The 17,864-nt window shown below is 39.4% G+C and overlaps 2 protein-coding genes across 10 annotated transcripts; both read right to left on the bottom strand.

Moving 5' to 3' along the window:
- Positions 1 to 695: 695 nt before the first annotated feature.
- LOC137495974 (Fc receptor-like protein 5) lies at positions 696 to 16,588 on the bottom strand. Of its 7 annotated transcripts, NM_001443447.1 has the most exon segments (17): positions 696 to 1,149; positions 1,682 to 1,932; positions 2,052 to 2,100; positions 2,215 to 2,299; positions 2,378 to 2,623; positions 2,711 to 2,965; positions 3,082 to 3,230; positions 3,232 to 3,237; positions 3,240 to 3,339; positions 3,416 to 3,673; positions 4,453 to 4,707; positions 4,941 to 5,282; positions 5,436 to 5,684; positions 6,582 to 6,920; positions 7,113 to 7,183; positions 8,108 to 8,187; positions 16,486 to 16,588. In NM_001443447.1, coding segments are annotated over 15 exon segments (2,673 nt in total). In that variant the 5' UTR covers positions 7,168 to 7,183; positions 8,108 to 8,187; positions 16,486 to 16,588; the 3' UTR covers positions 696 to 1,115.
- LOC141375143 (sialoadhesin-like) lies at positions 9,420 to 17,849 on the bottom strand. Of its 3 annotated transcripts, none has more exons than XM_087238204.1 (7): positions 17,743 to 17,849; positions 15,419 to 15,489; positions 13,431 to 13,769; positions 11,299 to 11,553; positions 10,245 to 10,335; positions 10,098 to 10,146; positions 9,420 to 9,960 (listed from the first exon to the last, which is right to left on the bottom strand). In XM_087238204.1, the coding sequence occupies exons 2-7, from the start codon at positions 15,471 to 15,473 to the stop codon at positions 9,847 to 9,849; spliced, it is 903 nt and encodes a 300-aa protein (XP_087094330.1). In that variant the 5' UTR covers positions 15,474 to 15,489; positions 17,743 to 17,849; the 3' UTR covers positions 9,420 to 9,846. The 3 variants fall into 3 exon arrangements, with proteins under 3 accessions (XP_087094330.1, XP_087094329.1, XP_087094328.1); XM_087238203.1 differs by lacking the exon at positions 17,743 to 17,849 and adding an exon at positions 16,310 to 16,615; XM_087238202.1 differs by lacking the exon at positions 17,743 to 17,849 and having other exon boundaries at positions 15,419 to 15,504.
- Positions 17,850 to 17,864: the final 15 nt, after the last annotated feature.

The following is a 17,864-nucleotide window of genomic DNA, read 5'->3' as shown; positions in this document are numbered from 1 at the left end:
CATAATGGCACTATTTTCGTATGAATGCAAAAATAGTATTCATTAATTTTCCTTTTCGGCTTAGTACCTTTATTAATTAGGGGTTGCCACAGCGGAATGAACCGCCAACTTATCCAGCATATGTTTTACGCAGTGGATGCCCTTCCAGCTGCAACCCATCACTAGGAAATATCCATAAACTCTCATTCACAGACACATAACCTACAGCCAATTTAGTCAATTCGGTTCACCTGCGCAGAGACCCCAATGGATTTTGCAAAAATATTAAATAAATTGAAATCTATAATTTTTGTTCTATAGAGAGCAACTCTTATCCTTTTGATTAATATTGTGTCTGTGGGGTTGTGCAGTTTAATCCATTGAATATTTGTATACTGAGTATGTTGTATACTGTAAACTCGCAGACTTTTTGGTCATAACATATGTTTATTTTCCTCATTTAAAGTTCAAAACATGTTTGCTGATTGATATTTTTCTGGTCCCATAACTCTGTCGTCAGTTGTTCTGGAAAATATAAACAGAAGTTGCAATATAATGTTAAAATTTACTTTCTATGAATTAGTTTTGAGTTTTTACTACAAATGTCACATCCATAATGCTGGAAATGCTCTTTATGACCCTAATATGTGAACCTAATAATTGTTGGCTTAGAGTATTCTAGTGATATAAATTAAAGGAAAAAATAAATATGGATCTGATGATGGTAGCTATTGAAATGCTTTTATTTTCAAACAAAAGTAACATGGTAGAGCTTTATAATACATTGTTACAGTAATTAAGTGTTTTGTGTACAATGTGGTAAACTGTCATGATGATGTCACAATTAAAAACTTATATAAAATTAAAAAAGCAAGATAAAACTTAAACCTAAAAGTTATGGTTTGATATATTTAACAATAATATAAAGACACAGCTGTATTTAATGTAAAAAGCAGCAAAAATTTAATGGCAAAAAGGTCAGTGTCATTGTAGAGAGAAGACTGTGTGTGCGTGCGATATTGACAATCAATTCAAAAGTTCATGCATCAGAAAGTTGAAAATTAAATCTGTTAAAATCTAAATAGCAAAACTCATCCAGTCTCTGATGATCATCAACAGCATCGAGCCAATGTTGTTTATTTGACTGAGCTGTAAATCACGTCCTCACACCTGCAGAGAAATGAGTTGAGCACAGATTAATGTGGCGTTTCAGAAAGTCTCTCCAGCAGCTGACAATCTATAAGCTCAACAACACAAACAGGAGAGCTCTGATTAAAGGGACAGTTCACCCACAAATGAAGACCTGCTGTTGATTAGCTGATGATTATTGTAGGACATTAAAGAAGAGTTGAGCTGAAAATGTGCTACTTGCTGATTCCTAAAACTCCAGTCAACAGCATTTAGAGTCAAAAACACACACAGGCAAAGCTACATTAATAACTGTGGCTCCTGATGAAACTCTGAAGTGTTGGAATAAGTAAAAGTGTCTGCAGTCGCTGGTTTCTGACTCTCAGATAGATGCTAACCACTGACTAGCATTGACTGTGCTACTGAAGAAACACATTACTTACACACTGGACGGTTTGAAGGAAAGTAGATCAACAGCAAATGTTAATGTTGGGGTGAAGCATTGCTTTAAGCACTGAGCATGTTTTATAAGTGTCTCAGTGTTTAATTGGGGTTGAGATGAATGTTTTGTCACCTGTTGGCATCAGACGGACGCTGCATCTCCATCTTCTGATGTTCTTCAGTCTTCATGTCTTTGTTCTTGAAGAAATGAACACTGGCGTATTGAAGATCATCTCCTGCTTCTGCTCTGCTGGAGCGTTTGGCTTTCTTTGCTTTAAAATTAACTTTGGCATAAAGATCCTCGCTCTGATTGGCTGATACTAGTGAATACACTGGACTGTCATTGGTCGAAGCCGTTTCTGCTGATCTGCCAATGAGATTCTGCTGTGGTTTAATCAAATATCACAGATTTAAACAGAGTTACAGTCATGCTTTTAATATAGTTGAATTAAAAAAATAATTTTAATTAAAAATATCTATATCTATAATAAAAAAAAATCTGCCTGATTTTGTCTGGTATCTTCAGCTTTACCGTCTCTCCTATTTTTCTTCCTGTTATCAAGAAATTAAAAGCAATTTATTAACATTTCATTTATAATAAAGCAACAGGTTCAGTAAGTTCTGCATTTATGTTCATTTTTGAAACGTTTAATTTGAGCCTTTTACACAATAATGATGATGATGATGAAGATCAATCCTCCACATCCCGCCACAACCCCAGTAAGTGTGAGCAGAGCAGATCTCTGAACCCCTGAAACAAGACGCTGATGAAGATCATTTGACAGCAGAGACAGAAGAAACTGAAAGAGTGTCTGTTTCTAGAAAATACCTTCAGTGACTGAAACAGACTCTGATCTCTGAGAGCCATATTTATTCTCAGCCTCACAGTAGTATCGGCCACTATCTAGTGCACTAAAACTCTGTCCAGATCCAACAGCTGAGCCTTGAGTCTCCTTAAACCAGATATATTTGACAGCAGGAGGGTTTGAGTCGCTGCTGCAGCTCAGAGTCACTGAATCTCCAGACACTATTACAGCAGATCCACTTATAAATACTGAGACATTCCTGGGAGGATCTGAAGAAGAATAAATGTATGAAACAACAATAATAAATAACTGATCAAAATTCAACCTGAAATTATTAAAACTAAATATAAACTCACACATGACATTAACAGTCACAGCAGCAGATTTCTGAGATCCATGTTTGTTTTTAGCAGAGCAGGAATAATTTCCACTGGCCTCAGATTTAATGTTGGTGATTTTGTAGATTTCACCAGATCCCACTGATGTTTTATCTTTATAAAAGCTGATTTCAGCAGGAGGGTTTGAGTCGCTGCTGCAGCTCAGAGTCACTGAATCTCCAGACACTATTACAGCAGATCCATTTAGAAATACTGAGACATTCCTGGGAGGATCTGAAAAAAATAAATGTATTCATTTGTTAACAAAGACCAGTTAAACATTATTAAAATGGCTGTTAAACTAATATGACCAGAAAAAGCATCAATCTCGTGTGTTGTAATACTCTCACACATGACATTCAGCATCACAGGATCAGAGTTTTTCTCTCCATGTTTATTTCTGGCTCTACACTTGTATTCTCCGCTGTGATCAGAGCTGATGTTTGAGATGCTGAAGATTCTTCCAGATCCTACAGATGTTTCTTCTTTTAACCAGCTGAAGTTCAGTGCAGGAGGGTTTGAGTCGCTGCTGCAGCTCAGAGTCACTGAATCTCCAGACACTATTACAGCAGATCCACTTATAAATGCAGAGACATTCCTGGGAGGATCTGAAAAATTGTAAAATTACCAGTAAACTAATATGACCAGAAAAAGGATCAGTCTGTTGTCTTATAATACACTCACACATGACATTTAAAGTCACAGGATCAGAGTGTTTCTCTCCATGTCTGTTTCTGGCTCTACACTTGTATTCTCCGCTGTGATCAGAGCTGATGTTTGAGATGCTGAAGATTCTTCCAGATCCTACAGATGTTTCTTCTTTTAACCAGCTGAAGTTCACAGCAGGAGGGTTTAAGTCGCTGCTGCAGCTCAGAGTCACTGAATCTCCAGACACTATTACAGCAGATCCACTGACGGACACTGAGACACTCTTTGGAGGATCTGAAAAAAAAGGCACAATTTTTTTATTTTAAAATTACAAGTAAAAATAAAAAAATAAAATAATCTAGAAGGAGAATAAATACTCGATACTTTCTATACTAGATGCGTATTTACATGAATTCTTTAGTACATAATATAGATTTAAATCTGAACTAATGCATTGTTAAATAAACAATCGAATTAGCAGATTTACTGATTCAGCACAAGATTCAAAGACAGATACCCCTGATTTACATACAATTTCTTAATTTTACATTATTAAGTTTCAAACCCGAGCGAACAAAACTTTCATGCCATCTACATCAGACATCCCAAGTCTCCCGGAAGTTGTGGGAGTATCCCTGAAATGCTAGACACTCCCGGATGCCCGCAAATGAAGGATAATCTCCCGGAAATCACGCGTCTCCTGCCCGGTCCTTAAATATGTTGCACATCCCCCTCTCCACTGCATCCCTACTAGCTCTTCAGGTACGTCGCGCGCAACTCACCCCCACCGCTCTTCAAGTACGTCTCGCGCGCACACGCCCCCCTTCACAGATACGTCACTCACTACTCAAACCCCCCCACCCCCCCAGCTCTTCGAGCACCCGCTAATCTGCTACCTCCCTCAAATCAACTCTGTATCCCCCGGAAATGACTTTTTCCAACTTGAGATGTCTGCTACATGACTGGCCTTGAAACAAACATTAACTAAATGAAAGTGTTATTTATTTCAGATATATGTATAATTCTGTACTTTTCTATATTTAACTAATATTAGTCAGTCAGTTTATACTCACAATGTACATTAAGATAAAAATATGTAGAGTTCAGACGTTCTCCTGCTTTTCCTCTTGCAGCACATCTATATTCTCCAGCATCAGAGCGACTGACTGACTGCAGCTGAAGCTGATTATTCAGTGTTTCTCCAGTTAATCTCTCTGTGTTTTTGTACCAGATGAATGTAGTTTCTTCAGGCAGAGAGCAGCTGCTTTTACAGCTCAGAGTCACTGAATCTCCCTCTACAACAGTCTGCTGTGTCTCCACCTGCAGGTCTGACAGAGAAATAACAACAACATCATCACAAGTAAATAACCTAAATCACTTCAGTTACAAATAAAAAGCTTGATGTTTTCTGTAGTTCAGACGGTCGTGTTTCACTTCTATCACTGTTCACTTTGAATCAAGTGCTGAACCCTTTTTTCAAGGATAATGCAATAAATTTAAATAATAATATTAAAGATATAAGGATTTTTGTCATTTTTTTCTAAGAGGTTATTAGTTTTACCTGCAATATAAAGCCGAACTCCAGGACGCACGGTCCATCTTTTATTCAGTGTATCTGTACATCTGCAGTAGTAGATGTGTTTATCAGCTTCTGTTACTGCAGTCAAAGTGATGCTGGAAGTGTCTTTATCTCTGACACACTGAACTCTTCCTGCTTTATCAGGGTCTGAACACAGGTCTGGTGGTTCTCCATCTGTTTTAGTAGTTTTAGTCCAGAAGGCTGGTGTGAGCTTATAATCATCAGAATATGTTGAAGTACAGGATATTTTCACTGTTGATCCCTTTAATGCACAAACATATGAAGGGCTGTAATTCACTCCCCAATCCAGCCAACCATCAACTGCTAAAACACAGACATAAAGGAAAACAATCAAAGATGCTTTTAGAAACAGCACACTGTACATAAATACTTGGCACACTTTAAAACACACTGCAATATTGTAACTTTTCCAAATTCAAATATTATTTCACTATACATATGATTTTTTGGACTCACATTCTACTCTGACATAAACAGGTGGAGATTTCAGATGTTCATTTCCTCTTGCAGCACATTTATATTCTCCAGCATCAGAGCGACTGACTGACTGCAGGTGAAGCTGATTATTCAGTGTTTCTCCAGTTAATCTCTTTGTGTTTCTGTACCAGATGAATGTAGTTTCTTCAGGCAGAGAGCAGCTGCTTTTACAGCTCAGAGTCACTGAATTTCCCACTACAACAATCCGCTGTGTCTCCACCTGCAGGTCTAAATAACAAAAATTTCACCATTAAAAGTGAACACAAAAAAAATCTGCAGGTATTGATTCTGGTTTTGTTTTAAAGCTGCATTATCCTCTTTATTTGTTAGTACACTTTCCATTTAATAGTTGTTTGTCTCCAATTTAAAAATGCATGTTAAATGAGAAATGTTTTTTATCCGCACTGAACTGCTATTCTCAGGAAACACACAGTGTCACATCCATCAGTGACCACCTGAGGGCGCTGTAGTGCATCAGGACTCAGTTAGCACTACAGCGTTCCAGAAAAACTACAATCCCATACATACCATGCGCATACACCGGAACACTTACACTGACCCGTCATCTCATCTGTTCTGTTACCATTGATTATCTGGACTATCTATACAACCATTTCACCTCTGTTTTGCATAGCGTCGTTTGTCTTTCTTGTACCCAGTAAGTCTGTTTTTCCTAGTTGTTGTTCCTGATCTCGCCTTGTATCTTGCTATAGTCTTGTTCATGTTTATCTGTCTTAGTTTCTTGTTTTGTTGTTTATTTGTTACTTTGCACTTTGATATTTTTAGATTTTTGTTCACTGTTTTTGCACTTTAATATATTAAAATCTGCACTTGAATCCGATATCTTTTGTTCCCGTTTTTGTTATTGTTTTGATCATGCCTAACGTGACACACAGGAGAGCAAGACCTAAGGTCAAGAATATCACAAAACAAAAATCTGTTTATTTACTTTAAATACTCTCTAAGCCCTATTGTACAAGCAAAGAACACTTGAAATGTAAGTAAACCGTTCAATATTTGAAAATAAATGTGTGTCTTGTGTTTCAAAAAAGAAAAATGTTCAAAAAAACTTTTTTCACAGAAAGTAAATGTGTGTGTTTATTGTCTGTTGTTCACTGCTCCTACCTGTGACGTCCAGCTGAACACCAGAAGTCCCCATCAATTTTCCACCCTCAACATCAGTAGTGAATCTGCAGTAGTAGATGTGTTTATCAGCTTCTGTTACTGCAGTCAAAGTGATTCTGGAAGTGTCTTTATCTGCTCTGACACACTGAACTCTTCCTGTTTTATCAGGGTCTGTACAAAGGTCTGGTGGTTCTTCATCAGTATATTTGGTCCAAAAGACTCTTCTTAGGTTCCGATAATGATATTTTACCTTACAGGATATTTTCACTGTTGATCCCTTTAATGCACAAACATATGAAGGGCTGTAATTCACTCCCCAATAGTCCTGAGCATCAGACCCTGAAATACAGACATCAGAAATGTTCAGCTGTTTTAAAGCAATGCACAAAACAAACCTTTTCACTTTCGCTCGTTTTTATTGTCTGTCAGTAAAACACTGCTGTGGGTTTCTGAGACACATAGTGTGAGGAGCTCAGTCAGCATTTCAAGAGTGTTCAAGTTTGTCTATAGTGACTGTAAGTGTAAACTCACCCGCAGTCATGATCACTAAGATCAGAGGAAGAGATGCTCTGAAAGACCTCAACATAGTGACTTCTGCAATCCTACAAATGACAAATATGACAGAATGAGCATCATCCCTACACAACAGCTGCATACTGAACAACAATGACAAGTTGGTGCCACACAAGCATGTTTTTGTCAGAAGTTTGCCCTCTGGTGAACAGGGTTTGTTCAGATGTGTTTAATTGGGGTTAGAGAGAAACTCTGCAGGACTGAGACTCTTCAGGACCAAACTTGTCTCTCTGTACTGAACGTGTCAGCTGAGCTTCACAACAGATCAGCATTTGCAGAAACTCTTGTTGTTTTGAGGAGGAACTACATCATCTAGAATCTCACCTGTCCTGCACACTAAAATGTATTGACTACCTGTATACCAGGTGAGGCTCCTTTAAGAGGACTTAAGGTTGGAGGAACTGAGGAGTACCACCAAAAAAAACAAGTGGGAAGTTAAGTTAGTGTGTTCTGAACAAGTCTTATGTATGCTTCTGCCTTTTCTCTGTGGCGCTCAGTAAAGGTTTATATAATCAAGACTGAATCCTGTCATTCCAGTTCATCACACACAAAACATGCGTATTCATAACAGTTATGCTGTACTCATATATGCCCAGGGGGTTAGAGGCAAAGTAATAAACAAAACAAATAAAAAAGATAAATTTAAATAGATAAGTAAATAAATTTAAGTGAAAACAGTCATACTAATAATATTTTATTAAAATAAAGCGAGTGGAGAAATCTCCTTTTTACTTCCTCAGCCTCACAACAAACTTTCACTCTAATCTGGAATATAACAGAAAACAAAACAAAAAGAAACTCAGAAAAATATTTTACTAATATAGATATTGAGCTTCTTTTAACTCGTCAAATCAACATTCAGCAGGTGAATAAATTCAGGAAAAATTCATTTTTAGATATCAATCGAAGCTCAACAGAATTAATATAATGCTTTAGTGTTGAAATGCTCTTACCGTGCTGCAGTGTCTCCGACACTCAAAAAAAATCTTCAGCAGCTGAAAAACACCAGAACATCTCCTGCAGTCGCTCTCATCTACAGATGTCAGACAGCAGAATTCACTATTGTTCAGTGTTAGAGAGAGAAAATGTGAAAACACAATTAGTTTGGATGCAGAACTGAGTAAAACACATTTTAATGAATGTCTGAGCATCACCAGATAAACCTTTGCAGCTCTTAGTTTCATTTCCTAAACACAAACTCAGTTTTGACTCATGGTGTTAACATGGCATACGACACACTTACACATGAACCACATTCATATCCATCAGAACATACTCTACATCGTGTTTAAGTGGGTTAGAGGCAGCTTCTGACAAACAACACAAGTGCTCTGCTGACAGTACAGACTTTGAATTTAAATGGTCAACTATACTTGTCCGCTTCTCTGAATATGATATTAGTATATTTTACATTAATAAACACATTTTAGTCAATTATCTCGCTTTAAACAGCTGCAGCTTCTCTGTTCTCACCATTGCTCGTTTTTTTGGAGATCGTTTTGAAAAGAATTCAAATTTTCTGTTACGATGGGCGGAGCTACGATTCACAGACGGTAAATGGTGTTTTTCTGTGCGGTCAGTTTGCTCAGTAGCTTACCTTGTATGGTAGCATACTTGTCTGTGTTTAAACATCAGTCGTTAAAACTTGTTTGATTGGCCATATTTTATTATAATGTGTTAGGAAAATAACAAATTTGAATTATTTTCATTCATTCATTTTCTTGTCAGCTTAGTCCCTTTATTAATCCGGGGTCGCCACAGCAGAATGGACCGCCAACTTATCCAGCAAGTTTTTATGCACCGGATGCCCTTCCAGCCGCAACCCATCTCTGGGAAACATCCACACACACACTCATAGACTACAGACAATTTAGCCAACCCAATTCACCTGTACCGCATGTCTTTGGACTGTGGGGGAAACCGGAGCATCCGGAGGAAACCCACACGAAGGCAGGGAGAACATGCAAACTCCACACAGAAACGCCAACTGAGCCAAGGTTCGAACCTGCGACTCAGCGACCTTCTTGCTGTGAGGAGACAGCACTACCTACTGCGCCACTGCTTTGCCCTTGAATTAATTTATTAACTATTAATATTAATCAATATTTATTATGGTAATTAGAGTTTAAATCAATTTAAGTATTGTAAATGTCCACTTCTGGCCTTTAATCACATATGAAACGGATAAAAGTCTGGCCACGAGAGGGCAATCTGAAAACACACATAAAATACAATTACTATGTCATTAAATACACTAAAGAAATGTAAATTTTAAAGCAATGTTTATTATGAAATCTGACAATATACAATATAAACAAATTACTGTAAAAACTGTCCACACAGAACTTTAATAGTAACAGTTACAGATTGCATTAAGATGAAAACACTGCTTAGCTGTTAAAATGCTTAGAAAGCTTAAATTAAGCATTGAATTCACAAGTGTGTGATATATTTATATATAACAATAACAATAATTATCAATAATGAGAACAATACTGCAATTGCTAGCCTGAATATCTGAAATGCTGTTTTTATCCTAAACTGTGTTTGCATAAGCAGAAGAATCCTACTGTGTGAATAAAGTCTAATATGTGTTTATGAGCAGTCAGATGTTGATGAGCTCTAATGATGATCAGTTTCTGAGGAGCTTCAGTATTTGCCTGTATATGAGCAGTAATACAGCGAGGAGAGTTTAATGTGGATCTGCTGAAGCTCCTGCTACATGTAGAGTCTCATATTCAGAAGATCTGGACTGAAGCTCAAGAGCCGTGTAGGTCTCATCATCAGGAGCTCTGGAGCCGACAGACTGTGAGAGAAACACATGAACACATCAGCCTGTGTTTATCTGGATCTGATCAATCTCATTTCTACACTTATACTGCATCACACACATCTGTATTTATAATTCAGTGTAAGCACACAAGCGTATTGTGTGTTTCTGACCTGATTTTGCTTCACAGCTTCACTTCCAGCTGCTCTCCTCCTCTTCACACTGAAAACAAAGAGAAAACTATGTTTGCATTTGTGTTACATTGGAGATTTTTACGTTAGTAAATTGACTAAGATTGTGTGCAGACAAACTCTACTCACCATATGAACACAATAATAATGAAGATGATGATCAATCCTTCACATCCCACCACAGCCCCAGTAAGTGTGAGCAGAGCAGATCTATGGGCCCCTAAAACAAGACGATGATGAAGATCATTTGACAGCAGAGACAGAAGAAACTGAAAGAGCGTCTGTTTCTAGAAAATACCTTCAGTGACTGAAACAGACTCTGATCTCTGAGAGCCATATTTATTCTCAGCCTCACAGCAGTGGCGTAGCGCAAAATGCAGGAAAAGGGGGGTGAGCGATCCCAAACTGAGGGGACGGGGAAGTCGGTGGAGCGATGATGCGAGGAAGCGATCACAAGTTAAGGAGCGGAGAAGGGGGGCGGGTTGGAGTGACAACACGGGGAAGCCTTCACAAACTGAGGAGCCATCACAAACTAAAGGAGTGGGAAAGTGGGGCGGGGTGGAGCGACGACGCGGGTAGCGTTCACAAACTAAGGAGCGATCACAAACTAAAGGAGTGGGAAAGTGGGGCGGGGTGGAGCGACGACGCGGGGTAGCGTTCACAAACTAAGGAGCGATCACAAAATGACACTGAAAGCGGCTAGAGCGTCCAAGTAGCCAGAAGTCATTCATTGTCAATGAGAACCAAGTCAACTTTATGGTAATGAGCAATGACAATGTTCAGCGGCAAGCAATCAGAATGAAGTAGTCCAGACGTGAACTTTGGTTCCGACCACAGTTGTTCCCAGGGGTTTGATTATTGCAGTTGCCGGATTTTCAATTACTGAAAATCGCGCAGATGCAGGGCCCCCTAATCACCCTCCACCCCCCAACCCAAGCCCCCCCACCCCCGTACCGCAGCCCTAAGGTGCTTGCCCTGCGGGCCCGTCCGCAACACCACTGCCTCACAGTAGTATCGGCCACTATCTAGTGCACTAAAACTCTGTCCAGATCCAACAGCTGAGCTTTGATTTAAATAAATCACAAACTCTTACAAATGTGAACTAAATTAAATTATTAATGTAAATGTGTCTATAATACTTGTTTGATGTTTTACCACTATTAATCAGTCAGTTTATACTCACATTTAACATTAAGATGAACAGGTGGAGATTTCAGACGTTCTCCTGCTTTTCCTCTTGCAGCACATCTATAGTCTCCAGTATCATTGTAGGTGACTGACCGCAGGTGAAGCTGATTATTCAGTGTTTCTCCAGTTAATCTCTCTGTGTTTCTGTACCAGTTGAATGTAGTTTCTTTAGGCAGAGAGCAGCTGCTTTTACAGCTCAGAGTGACTGAATCTCCCTCTACAACAGTCTGCTGTGTCTCCACCTGCAGGTCTGACGGAGAAATCACAACAACATTTGTGAGTTTATCTTAGCACCACTGCATCACATATTTATCCATACAGAAGGATCATTTACAGTTTTTTTATCACAGCAGCTGGAGAAAATGGTGGATTATAATCCAGAAAGATCAAAACAACCATCATAAGTGACTGGAGATTCACCCAGACTCAAAACCAAAAGATTCAGTATGGATAATCTAGAAAATGAAGCCCCGCCTTCTAGTACAGGAGCCAATCATTGACTGCTAAAGACTGATGATTCTCTGGGGAAACATCACAGTCCAGACGTGTGTTTTAATAACAGTTTCTGAATCTCAGCAAATACTTGCCACATAAAAAGTTACCACAGGCTTTTTGGAAATTCATGCCCAGAAATATACGTTTTCACATAGATGCCATTTACACATCCTTCTTGTGAGCATTCATGAGTAGCTGGGGCTTGTTGTGCATCTTTCAATATAACATATACTTTGCAATCAACTGACCCACACCCTTCCCTAAACACAACCGATAGTGTTAAAAGCAAACAAGAAAAGTGTTGAGCACTAATGACTGCAGTGATTTCAAGACTGAAAACACATCTGTTTAGCTGTGCCTTTACTGAATGAGCACTGTGCTGGGTCCGACAGATTGCGCTATAATGTTTTTCTCTTCTTCTTCATTCTTTTATCACATTTTACCTGTTTTAGTGTTTTTTTTGTTTTTTGTTTTTACTCATTTTTATTATTTGTTTTTATTTGTATTTTACTTGTTTCTTTTATTCTTGTTTATGTAAATCACTTTGAATTGCCACTGTGTATGAAATGTGCTATATAAATAAACTTGCCTTGCCTTGCCTTGATTTCTGATTTGACAAGGAAAGAAAGAAATAAAATGGTGCTGAAAAATAGCCCAACCATAACGATAGGCTAAACCTGTGTGGAGCGATGCAATAAACAGTACAGATAAATGGAAAATAAAATTTCCAAGAACAAAAAAAAAAATTGCTGATATTACATGATTTGGGTAAAAATAAATATATTCCCTGATTTTCAGTGCCTTTAATAGACCTTTTAAAATTCTGTGATGTTGTCGCAATAGCCTAGTGGTTAGCGTGCCGACATATGGTGCAATAGCACATCAGGGCGTCGCGAGTTCGAATCCTGGCTCGATGACATTTTCCTACCCCCTCTCTCTCTCCCACTTTGCTTCCTGTCTCAATACTGTCCTATCTAATAAAGGCCAAAAATAAATCTTTAAAAAAAAAAAAATTCTGTGATGTTCTACAGCAGGGGTCCCCAATCTCGGTCCTGGAGGGCCGGTGTCCCTGCAGGGTTTAGCTCCAGCTTGCCTCAACACACCTGTCTGGGTGTTTCAAGTATACATAGTAAGACCTTGATTAGCTTGTTCAGGTGTGTTTGATTAGGGTTAAAGCTAAAAATCTAAAGTTTGGTGATCCCTGTTCTAGAAATTCCCTCGTGTAACCCTGAGTACAGGATCCAGAACAGTGCAGTGACCGGCAGCCACACAAACACAGCAAAACATCAGCTTTATCCATGCTGAAGAGCCACACCGTTCATTAAACCACATAAAGACAAACTTCTGCTAATAACTACAACTGCACATTTTAAAGAGAGGTAGCAATAGACAAAACCTACACACTGCAGGTTTAATATAAACAAACATTAAATACATTATGATGAAAAAAGAAAGAATAAAGCATTAAGATGTTTGTATTTGGAGGATGATTTTATATTAAAGCAGCTGAATCATGGCAAATAAGCATTGGATCCATTCTCACTTTCGCTGGGAATCAACAGTTCAGAAATACCTGGTCAAACATCATGCAGTGCTGTGTGTGTTTGTGTTATTTTAGAGTTTTGCTTCTACCTGTGACGTCCAGCTGAACTCCAGGAGTCCCCGTCCATTTTCCACCCTCAGCATCAGTAGTGAATCTGCAGTAGTAGATGTGTTTATCAGCTTCTGTTACTGCAGTCAAAGTGATTCTGGAAGTGTCTTTATCTCTGACACACTGAACTCTTCCTGTTTTATCAGGGACTGAACACAGGTCTGGTGTTTCTCCATAAGGTATTTTGGTCCAGTAGACTGATCTGAGATTCCGATAATAAGGATATTTTACAGTACAGGATATTTTCACTGTTGATCCCTTTAATGCACAAACAGATGAAGAGCTGTAACTCACTCCCCAATCCTGTTGACCATTAGACCCTGAAACACAGACATGACAAATGGAGGATTGAGGCAATGCACAAAAAATCTTTTCACTTTTGCTCATTTTAATTGTCTCTGTGAGTAAGGGTGCGCTCACACTATGCTATCCGAACTAGGGTTGGGCCGATAGAAGACACCATCGCCCATCGCCGATGGCTGATAGACATCACGATGCTGAGCTGGCATCGCCGATCCTCCGCCCTGCCCCCGTCGCAAACCCGCTCACGAAAAATACACACTCAGGCCCCGTTAACACTAATACGTCTTAAGCTGCGGTCATATTAGCGTTTCAGCATGCGTTAAGCTGCGCTCACACTTGACTTTTCTCCCAATAGACTCCCATTCATATGCACGCGAATGCATCAAACCGGAAACGCAAAGTCATGCGTCAAGTTTCGCAGGTTGATGCGGTGCAAAGTTCAAGCTTGGTGAACTCTGACCTACGAAATCCCATCACTTGACAGCGTGAGACCAATCAAAACATGGGATCAAAACATGGCCTCTCTGGACTGAAATTTAAAACATGGAGCAATCGCATGCTTTTTAATGTCTATTAATCTTGTTTAATCCCGCCCATTTTCGCAGCGCCTTACGATAGAATTTCACACACACAAACTCTAGTGTGACCCCAGCTATAGTGTTAAAATGGCATTTTAGAACGAAAATGACTCACATCCACACTGTTTTACCTAACATTTCTGTACAGCCCCCTGTCCACTGAAAACCCACATCACGTGACCACACACACACACACATACACAGACACAGACACAAGTGGTGCTCACTGCAGAGCCCCACACACACACACACACACACACACACACACACACACACACACACACACACACAGCCACACACCGTCATGCGCTCCTCTGAGCTCCAGACAGAGAGCAGTGCACGTCAGACAGTTTATCAAGGATATACCGCTGAATCGCGTCTCACTATAGTTGTTTAACGTGATATTTAGACATTTAAGTCTCCCGGAAGTTTCCTCAAACGAGTGATAATCTCCCGGAAGTCGCGTGTCTTCCTTCCGGTCCACATTCCACATTATGAAGATTCCATCGTCCATTGCGATGTTTCACATTAGACATCGTAATGCCAAATTGGCCGACATCGCCCTATCCTAGTCCGAACCGTGCCCAGCCAGTTTCCCGGATGGTTTGAGATGTGTGAGTGTTCTGAATTTGGCTCAGGCACGGTTCACTTGGCCGGCCTGGTTGGAAGAGGAGTGCCTGATTGCGGTTCGCTTGGGCTTTAACGCGGTACGCTTGTAGTGTGAGTGCAAAGCGCCTGAGCCAAAACCGTAGACGAGACGTGACTTTTATGGGACTGTTTCATATGGATTTATTAATCATTCTTACAGTTTAATTAATCCAAACTGTCAAAGGTTATTAAAGACGCAAACCCCTCACTGCACGACAGCTGCACTTTCAGCAAACGATATAATTAAAGGAATCTCCGCTGTGTTGAGCGAGAGCGCCTACTGAAAGCGTTTGTGCTTTGACCCGGTTCAAGGCAACTGTAGATAGTGTGAGGACGCCCTAAAACACTGCTGTCTGTTTCTGAGACACAAAGAGTGAAGAGCTCAGTCAGCTTCTCAAGAGTGTTAAAGTTTGTCTATAGTGACTGTAGTGGAAACTCACCCGCAGTCATGATCACTAAGATCAGAGGAAGAGATGCTCTGAAAGACCTCAACATAGTGACTTCTGCAATCCTACAAATGACAAATATGACAGTATGAGCATCATCTCTACACAACAGCACAAACTCTATTGAGTGAACAGTCTGTAGATGGAGAACAGGATCATTTCTGACATTATCTGACTGTACTAAACACACTAGTAAAGCAAACACATGATCATAAACCATCATGAACAGAACTTTCTAATAATCTCTGGGGAAATAAAGTATTGTAAATGTCCTTTGATTCTTCAGTTTGAGTGAGGAGGAACTACATCATCTAGAATCTCACCTGGAGCCTGAGCGGACCTGACCACAACATCTGTATTTATAACAGTTATTGAGCTTCTGTAACTCCTCAAATCAACATTCAGCAGATGCCTTTGTCACCCAGCCGGTGCTATGCCACTCAACCCGCTCCGAGTTGGTATCGAACCAGCAACCTTACGCAGTTGCTCTAACAAGGAGGTTAAAGACCATGACCTCTAGCGACTGTTACTAGAGGTCAGATGAGTGAGGTTTACCTTCACAGCATTTCACTGGCTGGCCTCTGCTACACTCACCCTACTAAACCTCACTCCCATCAGGGTCACAGCACCAATGTAACCCCCCCGGTCCAACACCACCCAACCCACTCCGAGCTGGGATCGAACCGACAACCTTCCGCATGGGAGTTGTTTGCTCTAACAAGGAAACTAAAGTCCATGGCATCTAGTGTCTGTCGCTAGAGCACCTTTAGAGGCCAGAGGAGTGAGATTTACCTAAACAGCATTTACTAGCTGGCCTCCGTTACACCTTCACACAGATACCAGCCGTAGATCAATAGAATTATTTTAGTGTTGAAATGCTCTTACCGTGCTGCCGTGTCTCAGTGTCGACGCTCAAATGAGATCAGCAGTTCAAGCTATTACTATAAATGGACAGTTTTCACACTTTAAAAATACACTGATACAAATATTTGTCTTCCTCTTTCTGGGTCTGTATGAGATCATCTAAAAAACACCAGGACACCTCATGCAGTCGCTCTCGCCTACAGATGTCAGACAGCAGAATTCACTATTGTTCAGTGTTTGAGAGGGAAAATGTGAAAACACAATCAGTTTGGAGACAGAACTGAGTAAAACACTTTAAATGAGTGTCTGAGCATCACCTGATGAAGCTTTGCAGCTCTGTTTTGCTTCCTCTTTTGTACACGGACTCAGAAATTCAGCTCAGAAGTGAACATGACAGATGACACACACATGAAATTCTCTGCTGACAGATTAATTCATTTAGAAAATGCTTCTTAAACACTAATAAATTACTAAAGGATGTAATCTCTGTTAAACTTTAGTTAGGGTGGCTTGATGAAGCAACGTAGTGTTATACGACATCAACTTCTTCTTTTTCTTAGACTATTTTAAGAAAGCATCTCCTCCTAGACCGTTTAAAGTACAACAACCAAACTCACTCCAAACCTCCAAACTATACTGAATTAGGTTGCTCTGTCTTTTCCAACTGATCCGACTTATGGCCTTCTGAAAACTGACCCGGAAAATTCTGAAAAGTCCCATTGACTTAACATTGGACAAAACTTTGTGACCTCTCAACTTTGCATCAGACTGTCATGCAGACTTAACTTTGGACTCATTTAACTCAGAATACAAATCTGCCAATCACCTACTAGCCACACCCTAGCAACCACTTATGGCACCCTAGCAACTGTCCCATACTTTCATGGTAAAAAACTGCCATTGACTTTACATTGGACATTCTAACAACATGCCAATTCATACTAGATACAAAATAACATACTAATCATAGGTGGCGAGTGCGTAGCGCTGTTGCCTCACAGCAAGAAGGTTTTGGCTGTGTCAGTTGGCATGAAGAAATTAATTCACAACTTCAAATTCAATATTATAAAATTCTAAACAGGAAATTCAGATCGTGAAATTCAGATTCAGCAGAAAGTAGGTCAGGGGTGATCAACAGGAAATTAATTTCTTCCTCTTTAAAATTTAAAACTACATTTTTACAAACCCAATACCTGCAGTCTATTAATTCAGAACACAAAAATCTGAAGTTTGTAAATGCGTCTATAAAAAAAAAATTCAGCCTTGAATTTTACATTTTTGAGTCTTAAATTTCAGATGTTCAATATTCAAGTTGTGAAATTAAAATTCTAAAAAAGAAATTAAAAATATTTTAACCACATATAAAAATTCAGATTTATTAAATTACAATTGTCAATAATTCAAATTAACACAATTCAAATTCAGATTGTTTTGGCATATTATTAGCTTCATACTCATCCCGCTTTGTTCTCTCCTTTGCTCGCTTGTCTTGAACTTGTTTTGAAATGAAATCAAGTTTTCCGTTATGGTGGGCGGAGCTTCAAGTCACAGACTGTAATCTGATTGGTGCTTGTGT

Source organism: Danio rerio, chromosome 1 (assembly GCF_052040795.2).
Source record: "Danio rerio strain M-AB ecotype USA chromosome 1, GRCz13ab, whole genome shotgun sequence".
Classification (NCBI taxonomy): domain Eukaryota; kingdom Metazoa; phylum Chordata; class Actinopteri; order Cypriniformes; family Danionidae; genus Danio; species Danio rerio.
The sequence above is the reverse complement of the archived record's forward strand: the minus strand, read 5'-3'. Positions and strand labels throughout refer to the sequence as shown.